Below are 19954 nucleotides of genomic sequence, written 5' to 3'. Positions count from 1 at the left end.
CCCAAAACAAAAACAAGAAGCATGTTTTTAATCAGAAGAGCAGAATGGCAGCCTCAGATTTCCACACAATCACTAGTAAGTTTCTTTTAGGATATTTTTTTCTTTTATATTACACTGAAGTACGGAAATACAGATATTATAGTCATCAACCAGATTCAGTTTTTTAAGCATTAGTATTACCATTATAATCATCAGAATACCAGGAGAATAGAAACAGTGGCTTAGGTTCTGATATATTTATATATATATATATATATATCCATTTGTATATCCATTTGTATACACTGTGTAAATTAAGTTCACGTTTGTGAGTTTCAGTGTCCACAGTCCAACATTGAAGAAAAAGCAAGGAAGGATCCGTGCTGGGAGGCAAACAAGTACAGCAGCAGATAAAGTACAGACATGATGGTGGAGAGAAAAATGGACTGCTGAGGAAGGGAGGGAGACCGACCATGGACAGGTGGGTGAGGGTGAGGATAACAGAGGTATACAAAAAAAGTAACAGAGAGAAATCTGCACTTGTGGGTAAACAGCGTAGTTGAAGAGAGAAAAGGATGCTGGGAGATGTGAAAAGCAGCAATGAGGAGACTATGAGAGAAAACAGAAGAGACAGAATGAAGGGTGAATCTAATGTATGCAGCAATGTTAAAACGCTAAAAGGAGCAACAAGTGGGAGGTAAGGGGGCTTAAATATATGGCCAAAAAAAATAATGATAGGAGAATGTGATCTGGTTTAAATGAGCACACTGTTTAATCTTCACGTCTTCTTGATCTTCTTAATCTTTTCCTCACCTTTTGGTAACATACTGGAAAGATGGTCGGATGGAATATATATAATAAAAACAACTTTACAGGTCAATATTTCATCAGCCCCTGATTTTGTGATCAGTGTCAAAGTTTCCCCTGTCAAAAGAAAAAGAAAGAAAAAAGAAGAAAGAAAAGAAATCAAATTTGGCTTTGGGGTAGAGGCTGATCCAAAATCAGTGCAATTTATGTCAGGCTTACTGGGGGGGGGGACATAAATGGCCACAATAATGAGCGGTGTGGGTAGCAGTTCCTCAAGAAACATTCTTCAAAGCTTATGTTGATGGTGATCAATGAATAATGATCGACTGAATGAGTGTGGAAGAAGGGTAGGAGAGGGTTTACACTTGGGTTTTTAGAACACTCTGGAACATATAAATGATCAATTGCGTCTTTCAGCAGAGATTAAAAAAAGTTTTGGCTGTCCAAAAGCTGCAGTCAAGCCACAGAGAGGGGAAAGGGATGTATGAAAGGATGGATGAAAGGAGGAAGGGAAGTGAGGAAGCTGGCCGTACTCTCATTTTCTGGCTCCGTACATTTTACACTGCATCATGCTCTGACATTTCTCTATCTCATCCTTCCTCATCTCTCCTCCCTCTGTAGCACCCCAAACAGAAGTCTGTTGTCACGTTCCCTCTTCTTCTTCTTCTCCTCATTTTCCACCATCATACCATGGTATCCTCCTTTTCTTCTTCTCGCCCCTCATCTTCCTCCTCTCACTGCCTTTTCCCCCATCTTCCAGCAGCTCCTCCTCCTTTGTTTCCACCCTCCAATCCTCTTCCTCCTCTTCTTCCTCTCTACATGGGGAACACAAGGAAGCCAGAGAAGGTGGAGTATTTCCATCCTCCCATTAGGTTTCCTCTCTCAAGTTTGAGGTAGACCCGGTCGCCTTTCTCCATCTGGATCAGAACGCCATTGCTGGCTGCCTCACGCGTCACATCCTGGTCACCAGCGAATGCTGAAATCACAGGCCATCCATTGTGCATCAGGCTCACCTGGATGAGGCAGAACAGGACAGACAGTTAACTGTGGTAATATGTCCCGCCCCCAAGAACACTACTGACATGCAGGCGACATATAAACCCCTTTTACATTTTCCTGTTGAGACAGGTCTGAGCAGTTCATGTGATCCAGCATTGTGCTGTTGCAGTCAGCACATTATCAACAGATCTATCAAGACTACACCTCCATTTTTTTTAAACTGTACTCACAGAAGACATAACAAAGACATACACTCACGCACTATAACAACAAAAGACCCACACTGCGTATGACTCAACAACTTTTTCAATGGGGAATAATGTCTTCCTCTTCTTCCTCCTACAGACAGCAGCTGTCAGTGATAAGTCCCCTCCCTTTTCCAGGCCAGCCAGCAGACACACCAGACAGCGGCTTTCATCACTTCTCCTTTCAGCAGAAACGAGAGCACTTCCTCGATTTGTTCCTCCCTGTTACGCTTTACTAAAATAAAAATGTTGGTGTCTGCAGCCTCTGGTACCATTGTGCTACTAATGTAAATTGAGAAAAAAAGGATCCTGGAGAAATGACTGCTAATGTAAAATCACACACACACACACGACTCTGTACGCAGAATTAATGATAAGAGAAACAACTGTGGTGGATGATGTGCAGACTCTTTGTGAGTTGGTAATACCATCCGGCTAATCTAAGTCAGTTTTGTCACTATCACCTGAAAATGCCCCAGATCCCATTCAAACCTTTTACACACACACAAACACAGACAGGATACTGGCTTAAACAGTCAGTATTTTTAAAATGCACCACAAAAAATGTACCTGTTTAGAGCTCTAAACAAAGTAAAGGGCTTTAACCTGTGGTTTTTTTTTTATAAACAGCAAAGAGTCCAGTGTGATGTTGAACTGTTTAAAAAATTTCACACACCAAACCCTGTGTGTTAATAATGGATCTATGTCTTTGCATTGTCTACACAGAATTCAGGGTTGTCAAGCTAGAACCATTCATGCCAGTCTGAGATTCACACCTGAGCTCGAAACATGTCAAAATATTTCTATTCACCCTGGAAGCAAGTAATTGTAAAACTGTCACTAACTGATGGAACACAGTCATAAACATCCCATAATTATACACTTATCCACCTCATTCTGCCTGATGGTCAGGAGAGCTTGTGTGTGTGGTGTGTGGTATATGTGTGTATGTGTGTGTGGGCAGGAGATGAAGAGCCTGTCAGAGTCAAGAGCTCTCTTGGCCCAGCACTCCTCTTAATAGCCAACTGAACATGGCGACTCAGACTGTGTGTGTGTGTTGCTCTAAACAGCCAGGATGTGAATCTGATGAAAACACTCAGAACCACACTTAAATTATTATTTTTTGAAACTGTCAGAATGGTAACAGCACAGGTCACAGCTATATTTATATTTTAAAATGTTAAAAACCTTGTGAATTTAATAAGTCGTCTGGTCTGTAGTGTTGATATGAAATTACTTGGCATATTTGAATATTTACTAGCGTCTAATTACTATACTGAGTGGCTCCTGTGCTGCCCTACTTTTTCTGCATTACCTGACAAATAGGAAGTAATTGCGCACCTAAATTATTTAATATTAGTATCAGCAGAGACAAATATATTTGAGACAGAAGTTTTATGAAAAACTGTTGCATTTCCTCAAATGGCCACTTGAGGCAGGCTCTAAAAGTAAGTCAATCTCTTCAACTGTAAATACAGGTAGACATCACCCATAGATTTCCTGAGGAGCGACTGCGCAGCTCTGTATCGTGTCTGCTCAGCAAGGAGGTGGAGCATAGTGATGTGTTGCTCACGAACGTTTCGTTCAATATGAGCAAATCTTTTATATGACTTGGATTAGGGAGTCACCTCAGTGAGCGATTCGTTCTCTCGCCAGATGGCAGGCAGCTGCATAAGCTCAGTTGGCAGGACAGGAAACAGAAATAATTCGTTCACGAGTCATTCGCCCCCTGGATCTTCGTTCTAGTGTCATGTGACGGCCAGGCCACTCAAGTTGTGTGGCAAGTGGCGAGCAGCAAACACTACAGTTTGTTCGCGGATTGTTCATACGAATCGTTCACGGATCGTTCTTTCATTCATTTGTCACGTGACAAACAAGAAAAGAAACAAACAAGGAAATGGATGTCTGATATCTGACGTTCCTTCATTTGTCAGATGACACCCGGCATACGTTATTTATTTATGAAATCATAATTAATTAGAGGTGTTTAGTTCTTGTTGATATGTAGTGTTATTGTGTATATAATGTAAAGTGTGTTTGTAAATAAATTCTTTTGAAAATTATATCGTTGTTTTTGTGTTATACTCTGCCATATTATAATAAAATACAACAAAAACAACAACAACAATAATAATAGCAAATAATAAGGACAACATAATGTCACGTTTTGGACACAAATGCATCATGTAAACATTTTAAAGAACTTATTAATTGTTACTTATTTTAATCACTAATTGTCAAAATGAGTTTTGCATTTACTTTTCCGCTACCAGCTGTCACGTGACAGGCAGTTCAGGCTGCACAGATTCTTTCATCATTCTCGTTCATCTGTCACGTGACAGGCTCCACAGGCTGCACAGATTCGTTCTCGTTCACAGCTCAGGCTGTTTGGGAAGCAGTACACTCTCGTTCATTTGTCATGTGACAGCAACCTAGTCACTGTTGCGCTGTTAAACAACAATGGCAGGGAGGATGCAGGACAGAAGTCACTTTATTGTGGTATGTATTTGCTCTCTTATGTTTCCACATGCTTTGAATTGCTTATGGTAGTTGTGTATTATACTTATGAAGCAAACCATGTTGTCTTCAGTATTTACTGTTTGAGAACCGCGGCCATGGCTTCACGTCCCGACAAGACATCCAGTCACCATAGCAACACACAATGCTCAACGCTTCACACCTAATGCATGTCGCCGCTTGACCTATATCAATGCACGGCACTATAATACAGAGGGACACGGCACCGCACCAGCTGTAAAAATGAACGAAATGACAAAAATGACTCACAATAAGATTCGTTCACGTTAGGGTTCGAGAGTAACTGAACTGAGTCAGTAAAAAGAGTCGAACTTACCAACACTAGTGGAGAGCAGGTAGAGCTAAGATGGGTAGGACAATTTTGTAAGCACTCACACAGCTTTTAATCTCTAATTGTTAAGTTATGTATTTTGGTGAATGACTCATTTGGAACCAGCTTCAAGTGGTAGTGTAAGGAAATGCAGGTACTGAATTAATGCAGAATAAAAGGTGTGGGTGCTTTTGACAAATGGCAGGCATCACATATGGATCATCTGCCGTTCTCTCATCCTTGCATCTCTTTGCCCATATTTGGATTAACAGATAGTTAAGTTAAGTCAAGTCAAGTCAAGTCAAGTCAAGTCAAGTTAAGATTGAGTCTGGCACTGCCAGAATGGAGATTGCCAGAGCTTTACAAGTGCTCCTGAAGAAGCAAATGGTGACATCACAAAAGGTTTGCCCAACCAGCATACAACCTGTGGTATTATCAGTTCAACTTAAGTGCAGTTGACCACACTGCTGGCACAAAAGGTTTTTGTTGGTTGCTGTATACACTGTGGCAGCAGTGGTTAGCATGATGCTAGCTTTCTCAAGCTTTTCCTCCCACATTCCCAACATGTGCATGTCAGGTTAACTCAAATTGACTCAAAAATTGGCTGGTGTTGTGAGCATGACTGGATGGACAGATGTATAAAGACAAACAATCAGTATTAGATTTAGAAGTCAGAGACTTATTGTGGCAGTCTGATCGAACCTTACTCAGGTATGGGAACAAGTTATCAAAGTCAGCAGCTTTCGAAATGACTTCTATCTACTTTAATTTGAAGAATATGAACACAAGGCAAAATTAATCCATCTATTGTTTGAGAAGTCTGACTGATGAATGGTAAAAGCAAGGTAGATTTCTGGTTTATCACCTGCTGCACACACCAGTCATGGACAATATGGACATTTTTGCAGATACCAGATAATCCCCCCTTGACAGTAATGATACTATTTGTCTAATTAGAGATGGTGTTTGCCATTTTTAATGTAACTCCAGTCTTTTTGCAGTAAACACATTGCTGCTTTAGTATATTTTGTGATTGATTACAAACATTACATGGTTTCCAAGAGTCTTCAATCACTGAAGAGCACCAATCACTTCAACTGAAATGTACGAACATCAAATTTGGATCTCATCCTGCTCTGCAGCCATCATCAATAACTGACATGGCTCCAGCTTATACTTCATAGCAAGCAGGAAAAAAAGGTACACGGTTAAAACAAATGTAACACCCCTTCTGTGGAGGTTCTCTGAGGACACTGTAGCAAGTGTTTTACAGATTGAAAGCAGAGTACATCTTCCTCCACCCTACAAAACCTGAAATTCAGATGTCATCTATAGTGAAAACTTGTTTATGCCTTTCCACACAGAGCTGCATCTCTGTCAGCATGAAAAACATTTGAACTATGTCTCTGTGAACAGAGAGATGCAGCAGTCTTTAAGCCCTGATTTGGACTCCAATTTGGAGTTGACATTTAAGAGATTTGCCCACATGCAGATCTTATGAACTCTGAAATGATCATGATCTGGAATACAGGCTGCCATCTTTATTAAGGTATGCACCGAGAGGACAGGGGATTGACAGTGCAACTGTTGGTCCTGCAGGAACTGAGATTTTACAATGTTAATATAAATACATAGATAAAAAGCCATGAGTTAAGCCCAATAAAACACTTTGTGTCATGTTGATTTTTGATATGGAATGCTACTGTAATGTATGCCAATCAGGCTTATTGCATGTGCATGCATTGATGATAGAAAACTGAAAAACAGGAGGGAGCTGAAAAGCAGAGTAGAGGAGGATAGGGATGAAGGAACAGGGAGGGGAGGAAATGGTTTCTGTCCAGTGTGCATGTAATGCTTCCAAACAGAGACAAGAGATGGCAGACAAAGAAAAGCCAGCATCCATACATCACTCCGATACCCTCAGATAAACACACACAAACAGACACACATCCAGCCATTCAGCCAAGGCACTCATATGGAACACCTACAAACCCACGCCTTCCTCCACACACACACACACACACAACCTCTCTCTCTTTTTTTTCAGTCAATAGATTACACATGTTCCCTTGTCAACTTACTTACTTAAGCTCCCTTCAGGCCTCGATTTTTTGACACAACCAGGCTTGTCTATTAGTTAAAATAATGGCTTTCTGGCTGTCACACAAAGGTTCAGTTGGGAAGCCATGCCACACCGACTCATGATGATGGGACAATGGAATGGAACCAACAGGCATCTGTGATATTTGGGTGTTGAAGGCCAAGTCAGGGCCTAATAAAACACAAAACATTATTTCTTCACAATAGAAAAGTAGCTTAGAGGCTGCTCTTACTGACAACATCATGACTTTAATCCATCCTGCATGTAAACTGAGAGAAATACAAGAACTAGATCTTTTTGGTGGTTTAGATGTCTTGGTTTAGATGTCTTCTTGGTTATACATACACACACAGCCAGAGTCAGTGTGGTGCATGCTAGTGATGTATAGCTCTAATAAAGCTGTGATAGTGGCGTTAGAAGGATGAGACTGTGGTCATCTCTCACACACACACACACACACACACCTGTATGATTAAAAAGCATGTGTTGCTTGTGCCAGTGTACAGCTCTATAACACCAACTCCTGCACAGGCAAACACACACACACAAACACACACACACCCTTACAATTACCAGCCATAAATATAAAAGCATGATAATAGGCTCGCGCATCATGTCAGGCCTGCGATCGATCTGCATTCATTAATGCATAAGCACCAATTAAGTGCCTGAGTAATAGAGAGAGAGAGAGAGAGAGAGAGAATGAACGGGGGGGGGGGGCAGGATGGGAGGCAGAATAAGGAAACAGAGGAAGAGAAATAGAATGTTGAAAAAAGAAAGAGAAAGGGCTTCCGATACATAAATAGAAGTTTTCTGACGTCTCAGTGCAGCACTTAATGCTTAACGACATGATGACATCCTGTTATTGCATCATCAATTCCTGTCTAGTTGACTGTCCTGACATGACAATGATACTCCACTGGTTATATTTCCTTTCTCTCCCTTTGCTCCATATTTTTCATCCTTACCCTCTTTTTCACTTCTTTGCTTAGCTTTTATCATTTCGTCTGCTTTCCTTATCTTTTTCCCTCTTGGATCTTTTTCTTGTCACATTTCTTTCCATTTCCACTTTTTTTGTCTCCTTACAGCCAGAGACAAAGACATGGTGATGATACATACATAATGGTGTCACTGTCTGAGTTCTGTGACACCCACTGTCTTTAAAATGACATGTTTCCTTTAGTGGAAGATTTTTTGAAGTCTATTGCAAAGTTAATCCAGGGTCATGGGTACAAGAGAGCAAAACAAAAGTAAACTTTTAACAGGAAAGGAAGCGCTCCCTGGGGAAACAAACACTAACATCAGTAAGAGGAAGAGCAGATAGATGGATTTGATGTACAGTGTAGTTTATATACGCAACAGTACAGCGCCAACTCCACATGGAGACGCCCACATTGAAGTGACATACAGACCTTAATGTTTTAAATATGGTTCTTCAGTAACTTTAATTAGGAGACATAGCCTAAACTGCCTAATCACTTCTTTTCATTCTTGCTTTACCAGAATGTGTGGCACCACCTTAAGGTTTCAACATCATAAGCATCTTTCTTCTAGGTTCTAAAATAAAAAAGGGAAAAAAACAAAGAGTGACTGTGCATAACTGCCTGTATAATAATGCATAAGAGTGAAGCACTGCTACCTCTTCTAAAGTTGTAGAAACAGTCACAATGTTGATAAAGACTATAGACCAATATGCTGTTTACATGGCTGATGGCAATAAATATCACCCTAATATTTACACATCCTTCAACCAATGACTGAAGAAGGTCAGTGTTATATTTGCACATAGTACATAACATTAATGTTCCAAGCACATTATGTTTAAAAGTTGAGCTTCCACCTCTCACTGCGCAATGCATTGACTAAAAACACCAAACAAAATGGCGAGTAGTTCACTTCTGTTACCTGACTTACAGTAGTCTTATTTGGAAAATTCTGTGTCTAGAATGCAGACTAACCAAATAGTTGTTTAGGTGATCCATCTTATCAATGCGCAATGCTGCATAAAAGAATTACTGGAAGCTACTGTGGTTACCCAAGAATTGTGAGTCAGAAAATCATTGTTTCTATTAAGATGCTTTGCATTTAGGCATAAAGCTTCTCAGACTAACTCATTTTGAAAATCTGGAACAACAGAGCTGTTGAGGGAGTCTTTATTTAGGTCATGTCTGTGTGTTTATTTGGTGATTTTTACATTTTCTATTTGTTGCTAATGCACCTTCAGCTGATGTTGTGGAAACATACAGTATCTGTGTTTTTAGAGTACCATCTAGAACAGAACAATTACTAGTCTGCAACTGAGTGACTAATGACTGTTTTGTAACAATTTTGAGTAAGCAGTTTTTGCATAATTGAGACACATACTAGGTTTGTTTGTTTGCTTGTTTGCTGATTGTGACTCTAAAGCAGTTTAATGCTCACTCAACACATTTTACAGTATGTCTGCTGTCAGGTAAAAGAAAGATGATTTTCTTTATTAATTCATGTTTAAATACATAAAGTAACTTTCCAGATAACAATTCTGTGTATCTAAAAATTACACTACTGAACAAAAAAAGGGTTCCTTGAGTCTTTTAATTAACTACTTCTCCATCAGTTCTGCAGTGATCACTGCAGCCTCTTCTCTGCCAACAGTGTGGCTGTCATTATCCCTAATTCCTGCCTCAATACATCTGATCGCCTGTTTGTTAGCAGGAAATTTCATTATAAAGTATTTCCACATGCCATTTTGCAAGCGTCCGTAGAAGGAAAAGTCAAATTAGGTACAGATTGTTCATAGGGAAGCTTACATTGCCATGGTAATAACATATAATTGATTTATTAATAGGTCTATTTGAACCTAACTATACTGAATAACAGTAAAAGAGAATCATCAGAAATGAAGTAAACTGGTGCAAAAGCAAGCGTACTTTTGCTGTAAGTGTATTAGATTTAAGGAACAAGACCAGTACACGAGGCACAGGATGCAACACAACACAACACAACACTAACCTGGGCAAGCAAACACACAGCAGAAGTTGGTTTCAGATCAAAGTCAGGGAAAAACAAAACTTAACAAGGAGCCAAGGAACACTGAAGAAATAACTGACAGCTGACAGACGGACCACACAATAAAAGTACAGCTTGTCCTCACCAGACTTTACCTATAGGAATATTACCTTTAAACTTGCGTCGAAGGAATGCCACTGCAGAGCGATCATGAGCAGATCACGGCTATGATATCAGTTTGTGACACTTTAAAAACCTTCACAGCAGACATATCACTTTTACAGGGTAAAATATCTTGTATCTCTAGTCTAATCCAATATTTTTCAAGAAAGCTTAGAGTAATGTTATAGCCCCCATTACACCTGTATGGACTGGCAACCTCAGTTTTGGACTCTGCACTCATGTGTAGGGAAAACACAGCAAAACCCCTACCCAACATCAGCCCTTACTGACTGATAGATTTGCCCAAATAGTGGCTGCATGTGTAGCACGAGAGTGGACTCAGTGTATCCAACAATGCAATATAAAACATGTAGTACAACCAAACAACAAACAAACAAACTCCCCATATAGCGAGAAGGCAGCAGTAAGTGAGTGGGTGATTTTGGACACAGCCATTATGAAAGTAGTGAAAGAAAACTGGAAATGGTTAATACAAGAACCAGGCAAACTTAATAAATACCAACCAAATGAGGCCATGGCAAAACTACTGTATAATTTCCATTACCATGATAGATACTAAGTGCCTTTTTCACAGAAGATTTTCTGACATGTCACATTAGGGATGGTACGGGTGAAACTATCAAGTGAATGATGCTTCACTTTCACATACAAACTCACTGTCACACTGGACCACACATAACTGACAACATCTGCTTTCATACCTATGTAAACAGAATTAAAGTTTTGAGGGCAGGAGCATGTTAGTGATAGAAAAATCATCAATACCGCCTCAGGGAAAAACATCATTAATCTGAGGAAACCACTGGGCAAAGTCTTCAGCCATCGGTTCTTTTTTTTTTTCTTTGGTGAATGGCAAAACATGCAACTCTGTCTGTTGCCAAATGTCAAAGCACACCAGATGATGAAAGGTAATTAAGATAAATCATCTGAAAACTTCTGCAACAGCAGATGTTCCTGTGATTCTTTATAGCATTCAGATTGCGCATCTAAGACTACAACAAGGCAGGATGAATTAGAAAGGCTTTTCTACAAGTGTAAAAAAATGAGAATGAAATTACATTAAATACTGAACTTCAGACTGTGGTGTGCACAGCATCCATAATATGTGTGGTCATCCAGCTCAGCTGCAGCTGGACAATACAAACTGATCTCTGCCCTCTGCAGTGTTAACACAGACTGCCTGCCATGTTTCACCCTGTAAACATTCACACAATAGTCTTATACAACAACAGAAAAAAATGAAAGAAAAACACAGACTTTTCTAATCAAACTCCAAGTCTGACAATGAAGAAATACAACTGCACCATGATGTTACTGTGACCGAAATTCAATAAAATGTCACATTAAACTGAGAAACTAACGGCACGCACTGAAAGGTGAGTTTTCATATTTGACCTTTTGGATTTGTTTTCAATAAAGGCATTGCTCTGCATGCCTGGATTCTTATTAGTGTTGGTCGACCATCACTGAATGGGAAATTTGCATCATATCTGCAATTACCATAAAGGTGGAAATGCATGAGTGCAGATTATAAAGTGATATGTCACACTGATGTACATCCTTAGCACCTTATTAGGGAATGAGGCTCTCGCTTAAAGTATCGCCTCAGATGCATCCTCACTGCTGCCAATTATTCTTCGCTAAAGAGATGTAAAAATAAAACATTTATATGAAATTTTGTACTTATGTGGACATTAAGAATTGTCTTCTTGAATAATTCCTGTGCATCATGATAATGAAGAGGATAAGAGGAAATAAGGAGAGGACAGCACACAGCAGATTCTGTAAGCTGCTAAGAATCTCCTATACGTTTTTCAAAGGATGGTTTTATAGACTTGCATTTTTTAAAATTACAAACACTGGCATAAAATACACATCTTCACACAGTGGTTTTTGGATGTCATGTTGGACCCTTGGTTAGGCTTATGCTCTAAAAAGTAAAAAGGGTTTTAGTTTGGTATAGACACCATCACACCTTTAAAATGTGAAACCTGCCATCCGCAACAAGCTGCCATTTCCTCAGCTACCATGATGTCCTATCCCTGTCCTATCCCTGTCCAGAGGATTTTAGAGACAAGAGGACACATAGCTATGTAAACATTGTTTTAATCATCTCAGTTTACGCAGTCCTGTTTTTTTCCAGGTAAAGATTTGATGTTAAGCAGGTATAATATTTATGATACTCTCTATTGTCACCCGTTTAGTCCACTCAACATTAAACAAACTGAACCAAACAAGAGTAATGACACTGACATGGCTAAAATGTCCTAGAAGTGTCCATTCCCGCCCTTGAAATGTAATGTCCATGTGTGGCCTGACACCCTCTGGGATTTACTGTCTCCCAAGCTTTCTTCCTGCTATCTGCTACTGTACCACACTTTCAAAGTCAACATACTGTAGGAACAGATAAGATGTTTATTTATGTGGCTTTGACTTGCCTCTCATTTTTTCCACCATATCAGAGGACTGAATCAGAGGCAGAGGACTGACGTCTTTCTGTTTTTTTCATTGTCATAACTCAATTCATGCTGCTCTTTCTGTCCGCACATCATGGTGCGACACATCAACACAATGCCAGGTCGTCATTTTCATCAAACACACACAGCTGTACATTTGTTATTGTTCTCAGCTGCTCTGCTCCAAACCGCAGATAAATTCATCTACATCTGAGCCACCACCATGTAAGTTGGTAAAACCAGAAAAACATTTATGTTTTCAAAGTCTGTCAGAGTATCAGAGTTGAATTTTTGCTAAAGGGTGAACAAAGAGTTATACTTCTGTGGATTCTAGATAACAAAGCTGAAATGTGTCACTGTGACCAAGGGGCCTGTCTAGGTTGGACAAAATGAGATCATTTTCGAAAAGTGCTGTATGCATTTGTTGCTTCTTAACCGAGTAATGACAATTTAGGAAATGCTATTTCCACAGTTTATCATCACAAATGTACGCTGGCCATTTCAAAAATTGTGAGTCGGTCCCTCATCAAGTCTCTGGGGATATAGCTGAAAGAAAGTTGCCTTTAGGAATCAGAGTATATTAAATAAACTGTTTGATGATATTTAAGGAGGTCTAGAAGGGATGTGGCAGGAGCAAAGTTTCAATCAATCAATCTTTAAACAGTGTTTTTGAAACTGAATTTTCCAGCACTTTGATGAAGATACACATATTTGCAATACACTGTTTGTGACATAAAATATTCTAATAACTGCCACACAATTGCACAACTATATTGTATAAAAATATGTATACATCTACTGAAAATGTGCTTCCAGCAAACACCTTTCCAAATATACTACTCTCTTTTTCTTTCAGGTTTAGAATAGGTGACATCACTAGTTCTTTGAAAACAAAAGTGAAATCCAGGGCATTTGCTTAACATTGCTCTTCTTGCCAATATTACAAAAAAACATGGTTTTCTCTGAGTGCAAAAGGTTTAAAACTGGGGATACTTTTTTCAAGTTCAAAGAAGCGGTTTAAGCTTTTATAGTGGCAGCAGAAACCATCCAGAAAACTTGCTCCACAGCAAAGAGTCACTTTCTATGCCATTGTTCCATGTGTGATGCCAAGAAAAACATTATTATTCATTTGGACGCTGTCACCTTAACAATCAGAGCCTGTGTTGGATAAGGAGATGTGGTGGGGATCCATTTCAAGATCCCCAAAAATAAATTGGAAAGACAACAAAGACCAGTGAGAGGGCAGACTTACGTTATTTTTGTCACACAACGCTATGTTTGGCCAACAACTTCAGGTTGTTATAATGAGACATGGAACATTTTTTCAGTACTTTTTGTGTGCAAAGACACAGCTTGCAAAGAGTTCATTCTGATTTATATATGCATTTCCATAATGACCATAACAGATTTTTTTTTAAAAGCTATCAATATAGCATGCATGAAGGAATATATTCTTCAGTCTATACAGTTCAGTTTAACTACACACATTGTACCTTTACATCAGGATCCGTATATGGTGAGCAATACACAGTTATGGATTTCAGCTTGGCATAAATGAAAAATAAAATGGCACTGGACTGTGTTGATATAACACTGTAAATCACAGTGCAGTCAAAATGGAAAGCATTTACTCCTCTCACTGTATAATGTGGCTTTTTGAAAGCCGTTCGCAATTTCTGCAGCGTGAGGGACCTCATTACAATATGTGATGACCGCAATGACATACAATCAAGAAAAAAAAATGTGTCCATCAGATGTCACAGCACAAGGGGTTCTGTTTTGTTAGAACTAAAAGTGTATGGTCATAACCCAAAGTGCACCACAGTAAAGGGTAAAAGTCTCTTATTGTCAGGGTGTTGTGCCATCAGGAGCTTAAAGCAGTGCCTCCAGGTTTTCCTTTCTAAATCATAGTAACAGAAAGGCGTCTAATACACACACAGCATGAGGCATTTTAGATACACTCCTCGAATGGCTTTCAGCGCTGCAGGCCTGCTTTGACCTGAGGCCTTCCTGAATGCCACTCCTGAATGCTCAGACACTTAAAATGCAGCTGTAAAATATCACTTATTCTCACACTGCAAAACCACACTACCTCTGCTTTGCAACAGGCAAGGTCACAACACATTAACCTCAAATTAGTTCCAATATACAACATTATGGTCTTGAAAACACAGCAAAAAAAAATGTGTAATTTAAAAAAAAAAAGTATAAAGCCACTCAAACTGCAGTATTGATATCCAACCAGCACCTTGCGTGTGGCTGTCTTTTTGATTAGTGAGCTTGCTATTCCAAACTGCAGGTACAAGGTGTTCTGGATGTGTGGGATGGAATTTTTTAGTTTTGACCTAATTTTCTGATGGAGCGCAGCAATACATGTAGAAAATGTAAACATCCGCACCTTATACGTAACCCGACATCAAAGATTTTCAAAAATATTGTAAATAAGCTATCCATTAGAGGAAGAAAACACAAAGAGTGGCATGATGGGGAGAGTAAAAGATCAGTCAATATGTTGTATTTAATTTGCAATACTTGTATTTAATGGCTAGGCAAAAAGCACCTCACTGACAGACAGACGGATCCTTGTGCAGGAGAGGACTGATGAGGGACGGAACAAACGGTTTATTCTTCCCTTTGTACATTTGTCCAGCATCTGCTAATCAAGTTACCCCTCATGTTTGGCTTTCTCCCTATGTCTTGTCTGACCCTATACTGGACTCTCTTTTTTTCCGTGCTGTCTATCATTAGTTTTTCACTTCCAAACATTTCCTCTTTTCACTTTTTCTCCCTGTTCACTCACAATATCCAGTACCACCCATTTGACTTTGCCTCCCCACCTGTCCGATGGTCTTCTTCCTTTTCTTTCCCCTTGTCCTGTGTTTCACATATACTCTCAGCCTGCTCTCTGTTTTTCTTTTTTTTTTTCCTGCTGTCTCTCATCTCCAGCATGCACCACAGTAGCTGCCTCTAAGGCAATCAAACAGTGGGAGTTTTCAACACAGCAGATGCGCTGGATGGATGGGAGGATGAGTGGAAGAGGTTGAGGGTGAGCAGCACGCAGGCTGGATGCTTGGAGGAGAGAGGACAACCTACACCTGTCTTTTTTGTGTCAGAACAAAGCTTTTGCTAAACATTGAAAATCAGCTTTAAATGTTTCCACTTGTAAGTACAAACAGTAGCGTAAAGGATGTGGGACAGGCTCTTTTCTAAATTACTTGCTTTTCTTATTTAATTCTTCATTTTGCTGTTTCAACACCTATATAATCCATATATAACGATATGAGAACACAGCATATTGGCACAAATAGTAGTGATGTGACAGGCATTATCACCAGCTTGTTCTGCATGGTCTGACAGGTTTAATTACTACCGTGCCATGAGTCAATGTTCACCATCGAGCGCCTATCAGGCACACAAAGATGACTGGGAGTACATGGCAAGCTTAACATAACACGCCCCACACGCGAAAATCTTCTGCCCTTGTTGTTGTTGTTGCTGATGCTAATTAATTCAAGACTCCAATAATAAAGTATAAGTAGCAAAACATAATGCCAAAGCCCCAGGGAGCCAGCAGCATAATTACACAACAGTTTAATTTGCAAGAGATACGTTGTAATTAACGCTGTGTGGCTTGTAAAGCGCCACATCACGTGCATGTTAAACTGCAGAAATGGGTTTAAGTCTGCTCAAGTGCTTCCTATCGGTTGACACATTAAAAGAATGAATCTAAGGCATCATGAAAGGAGTTGTTAGCAGGATGAAAGGAGAGTTGTGATGGGGCACACTGCTGGCAGAAACAAATAAGCAGAAAAACACATTATATTCTGCATAAAACCTGCGTGAGAGTGTGCAGCTGTGTGTGAAAAGAGAAGGAATTAAAATGCATGTGGCTGTTTGCTCTGTTTAAAATGTACTTAATGTTTTAATCTTCTAAATAATCAAAAATCTCAGTCAGCCTGCTGCCTCCTTTTCATCAGGAGAGTCAGAGAGGAGGGGAGCTTCGCTGTCCATGGTGCTGAAAGTAAAAGCTGCTGCATGGAGCCACGCTCTCTCTCTCTCTCTCTCCACAGCATCCCCCGTCCTCCCGCCGACTACACGCGCTTCATTTGGCTCTGTCCTCTGTGCATGTATTGATTAATTATGATTGGGCCGGCGGGTGGTGGGCGACTATAGCTTTCATCTGTTAACGCCCACCTCCGATGTTGACTCTGGGGGAAAGACATCTCAAACATCTACAAAATGACTGCCAGTGTGGCCCATATTCAACTTTTATGAGGATGGGAAGAAAAAAAAGGAAGGGGGGGCATATGGCATGGTCTCTGTATACAGACACACATAAAAAGACACATAACACATGCTACCTGTATAGTTTGGCGGTTGTAGACTTTCACTACATGGAAGTTAAAACTGTAAATCCCTTTGCGTGGTGCGATGAAATTACTTCTCTCCTCATCAAAATTCTTCCCAACATTTACTAGCACCTAAAAGAAAGACAGAAAGACATGAAATCCATTGATAAAAATGTCAGTTTTTACACTCAGCAGGCACTGCAAGATCACACAAGTCCATAAAAAAAACGAATGTACTATTGATGACTTGACAAACTGTGCACATAACCTGCATCATAGAGCATAATCCAAATGTTTTTATTCATTTATTCTTAGAATTTTTAAATAATAACCTTGTTATTGAATATTAAAATCTAAATCTATCAAACCTACATGTCATTAAAGTATTGAGGCTATTTTTCCTTCCTTTTTCTAAGTCTACTGAGACTCTAAGGGGCCCCTCTGGTGCCGGACCACACATTCAGGTTTCACTGATGTATAACTCTCTTCTTTTTTTATCTATTTTTTCCCTTGTCAGAACTCCCAAACTTTATGGGGAATGAAGGGGAACTTAATCAATCTTTCAAATGAAATTTTCAATTATGCATTTCTTCAGCCAAATGTCTGATTTTATGGATGCAGGCGAACTATGCCGTGTAATTGAACGGCAGTTTCAGGGAGAATTAACCTTTAAGGCAGGCGGGTAGGACCTCGCCCTCAAGACCTGCCGTTACTAAATTATTTGGTGTCACGTCAGATCCCATATCGCATATTGCTCCAAAAAGTTGCAATATTTAAAAACCGTGCCTACCAGACTATAGCCCACCTTTGTTTCCTCCCCCTTTCGGAAATGTGATGTATTATCTATAACAAGAATCCCTTCCGAGGAAAAAGAAAAAAAAGCTCCACTTCTAGTTGTCTGGAAGAACATCTGCGTGTGTACCTGCAGCCAACATGGCACAGAGCCTATCCATCCCATTTAAACCTGGAATCATGCTTTTATCTCATAGTCTGACACAACATGTCCACTGTCTTTTGAGACTTTACTGCACACACTCTTCAAGGTTATTTAAGATGTTGGAAACAGATAAAAGTCTTGAGGTGAGCTGACGCGCAGAAATAATTAATAAAAATCTATCCCTCTGTAACATCGCCTGCTTGTTTCACATGTATTTTACATATACCTTCAAGAATAATGCAAATTTTCTCCCCGTTATATATTTGACAGTTGCGCCACAAGCAACACATTAAACACGCATTCATCCTAAACTTCAAACGTGCGTTCACATGCGTCATTTTTTTATCATAACACTAAAGAACTGCCAGAAGAACTTAGTTTCTTTATCTGGAATATTTATGCCGTTCTATGATAAAGGAACAGGAATGTGCCTCCTACCCGGTCGAAGTAAATGACCATAGTCCGGTTGCTCATCTCAGAGGGCTCATGGTTGGTGTTCCGGACTGCGGAGAACGCCACCTTTGCGCTGCCGGAGCGCACCGAGATCCCGAGTGCCGTGCCCGTGGGGTCCGAGGTCGGGTTGGAGTCGCACACCACCAGGCACTTTCCCTCCAGGACGATTGGTTCTGTCTCGTTCTGAGCGCGGACCGGGCTCGCCGCGAGCCAAACGGCACTTAGCAGGCAAAACGCCAACATGCCGGAACCAGAGCGGTGAACTTCTTCGGTCGTCTTCACACCTCAAGCCGCGGGTCTATTCCCCTTTAAAAAAAGTAAGGTAGAAAGAGTTTCCCGGTGTTCCCCCGGCTGACCCTAAGGAGGCTTTTAACAGAACTAGATCCGTTTTCTTGGATTTATAAGCCTATAGTAAACTCCCTCGCAGTCTCTTTAAGGAGAAACCAGGCGATTTATTCTTAGACGTCTCTCCTTTTTTTTTTTTCAAAATTGTGTCTGTTTTCACCGTAACTCCAGTCGAGTCCCCAGTTTTCACCTGTTCTTTTCCTCTTTTCTCACTTCTCAGCAGCTTTTCTGTCACTTGGAAACACAATAAGCGAGAGTGATGCGCGGTGCGGAGGGGCCCTGGACGACTGACGAGCCAGCTCAACTCATAGCGCGCGGGTGGGGGGGGGAGCTCCGTCTGCTCTCTCTCACGCGCACTTGAATTATTGATATGTGCGATATGAGAGTTTCAAACACAAATGGCTCGGGAGGAAGGAAGGGACGAGGCGCGCGAGCGAAAGATGCTACCGCCCTGGTCTTACTTTTTTTTCCCTTTCTTTCTTTTTTTCCTTTAAACCAGACCCCTCCTTTCCCCGGTAACGGAGACTCATCATCGGATTAGCGCGTGCGCGTCTTCGATATTTTCCAATCACTGCGTGCAGACCGCCCCCTCCCCGCCCCGCCACTTTATCGAGCATCTCTCTCTCTCTATCTCTCTCTCCCTCTCCGGCTTACTCCCATCTGAGACTCCACTCTCTCCTTCTCCTTTTGGCACATCTATCTATCTATCTATCTATCTATCTATCTATCTATCTATCTATCTATCTATCTAATCTCCCTCTTAATAACAACAATACCCTAATTTAAGGAGCTATCTTTGAGTCCTAAGTAATAAAAGACATTAAGGAGAGGTGCAGCAATGCAGAAAGTGTGTCAAATGAGCACCACTAGAAAACAAAGCAGCAGGGACACACAGATAACACATGTATTTTTTCTAAACAGTGTTCGAGAGTTTATTTTTTTAATAAAGTCTTAGTATGTCTGTAGACATATGTACATTGACCTTGATAGATAGATGTGTGTTTTGTTACAATACATGGAGACATGCTGCTTCAAACCATCACACACCTGATGGGCTTTCCATTAAGCAGTGAAGATTTATGATTGACAGACCAACAGCTAAATCAGCAGTGTGAACTCTGGCCTGTCTGCTGCTAGATTACAACCTGCAGAAACATGATGGCTTGTTTTGAAACTTTATATTATATTTTCATGTTCAGTGAAATGCAACACTGCAAGACCTGCCCTTTATGCAAATTACCTCAAGGTCTTTACTCTCAAAATG

The 19954-nt window shown here is 40.3% G+C and overlaps 1 protein-coding gene across 1 annotated transcript; it reads right to left on the bottom strand.

Moving 5' to 3' along the window:
- Window positions 1–286: 286 nt before the first annotated feature.
- cbln1 (cerebellin 1 precursor) lies at window positions 287–18894 on the bottom strand. The gene is made up of 3 exons (XM_028408147.1): window positions 18331–18894; window positions 16968–17087; window positions 287–1799 (listed from the first exon to the last, which is right to left on the bottom strand). Exons 1-3 carry the CDS (start codon window positions 18586–18588, stop codon window positions 1602–1604), a joined length of 576 nt encoding a protein of 191 aa, XP_028263948.1. The 5' UTR covers window positions 18589–18894; the 3' UTR covers window positions 287–1601.
- Between the last annotated feature and the right edge of the window lie 1060 nt (window positions 18895–19954).

This window comes from Parambassis ranga, chromosome 6 (assembly GCF_900634625.1).
Source record: "Parambassis ranga chromosome 6, fParRan2.1, whole genome shotgun sequence".
NCBI classification, from domain to species: Eukaryota; Metazoa; Chordata; class Actinopteri; family Ambassidae; genus Parambassis; species Parambassis ranga.
This window is presented reverse-complemented; position numbering and strand designations above follow the sequence as displayed.

Excerpts from the sequence above, each read along its gene's own strand:
- cbln1 (XM_028408147.1), bottom strand. The coding sequence starts at position 18,588 with ATGTTGGCGTTTTGCCTGCTAAGTGCCGTTTGGCTCGCGGCGAGCCCG. Across the intron at positions 17,088-18,330 it reads TGGTCATTTACTTCGACCGG|GTGCTAGTAAATGTTGGGAA; the intron begins GTAGGAGGCACA and ends TCTTTCTTTTAG. Across the intron at positions 1,800-16,967 it reads ACAACCGCCAAACTATACAG|GTGAGCCTGATGCACAATGG; the intron begins GTAGCATGTGTT and ends TGCCTCATCCAG.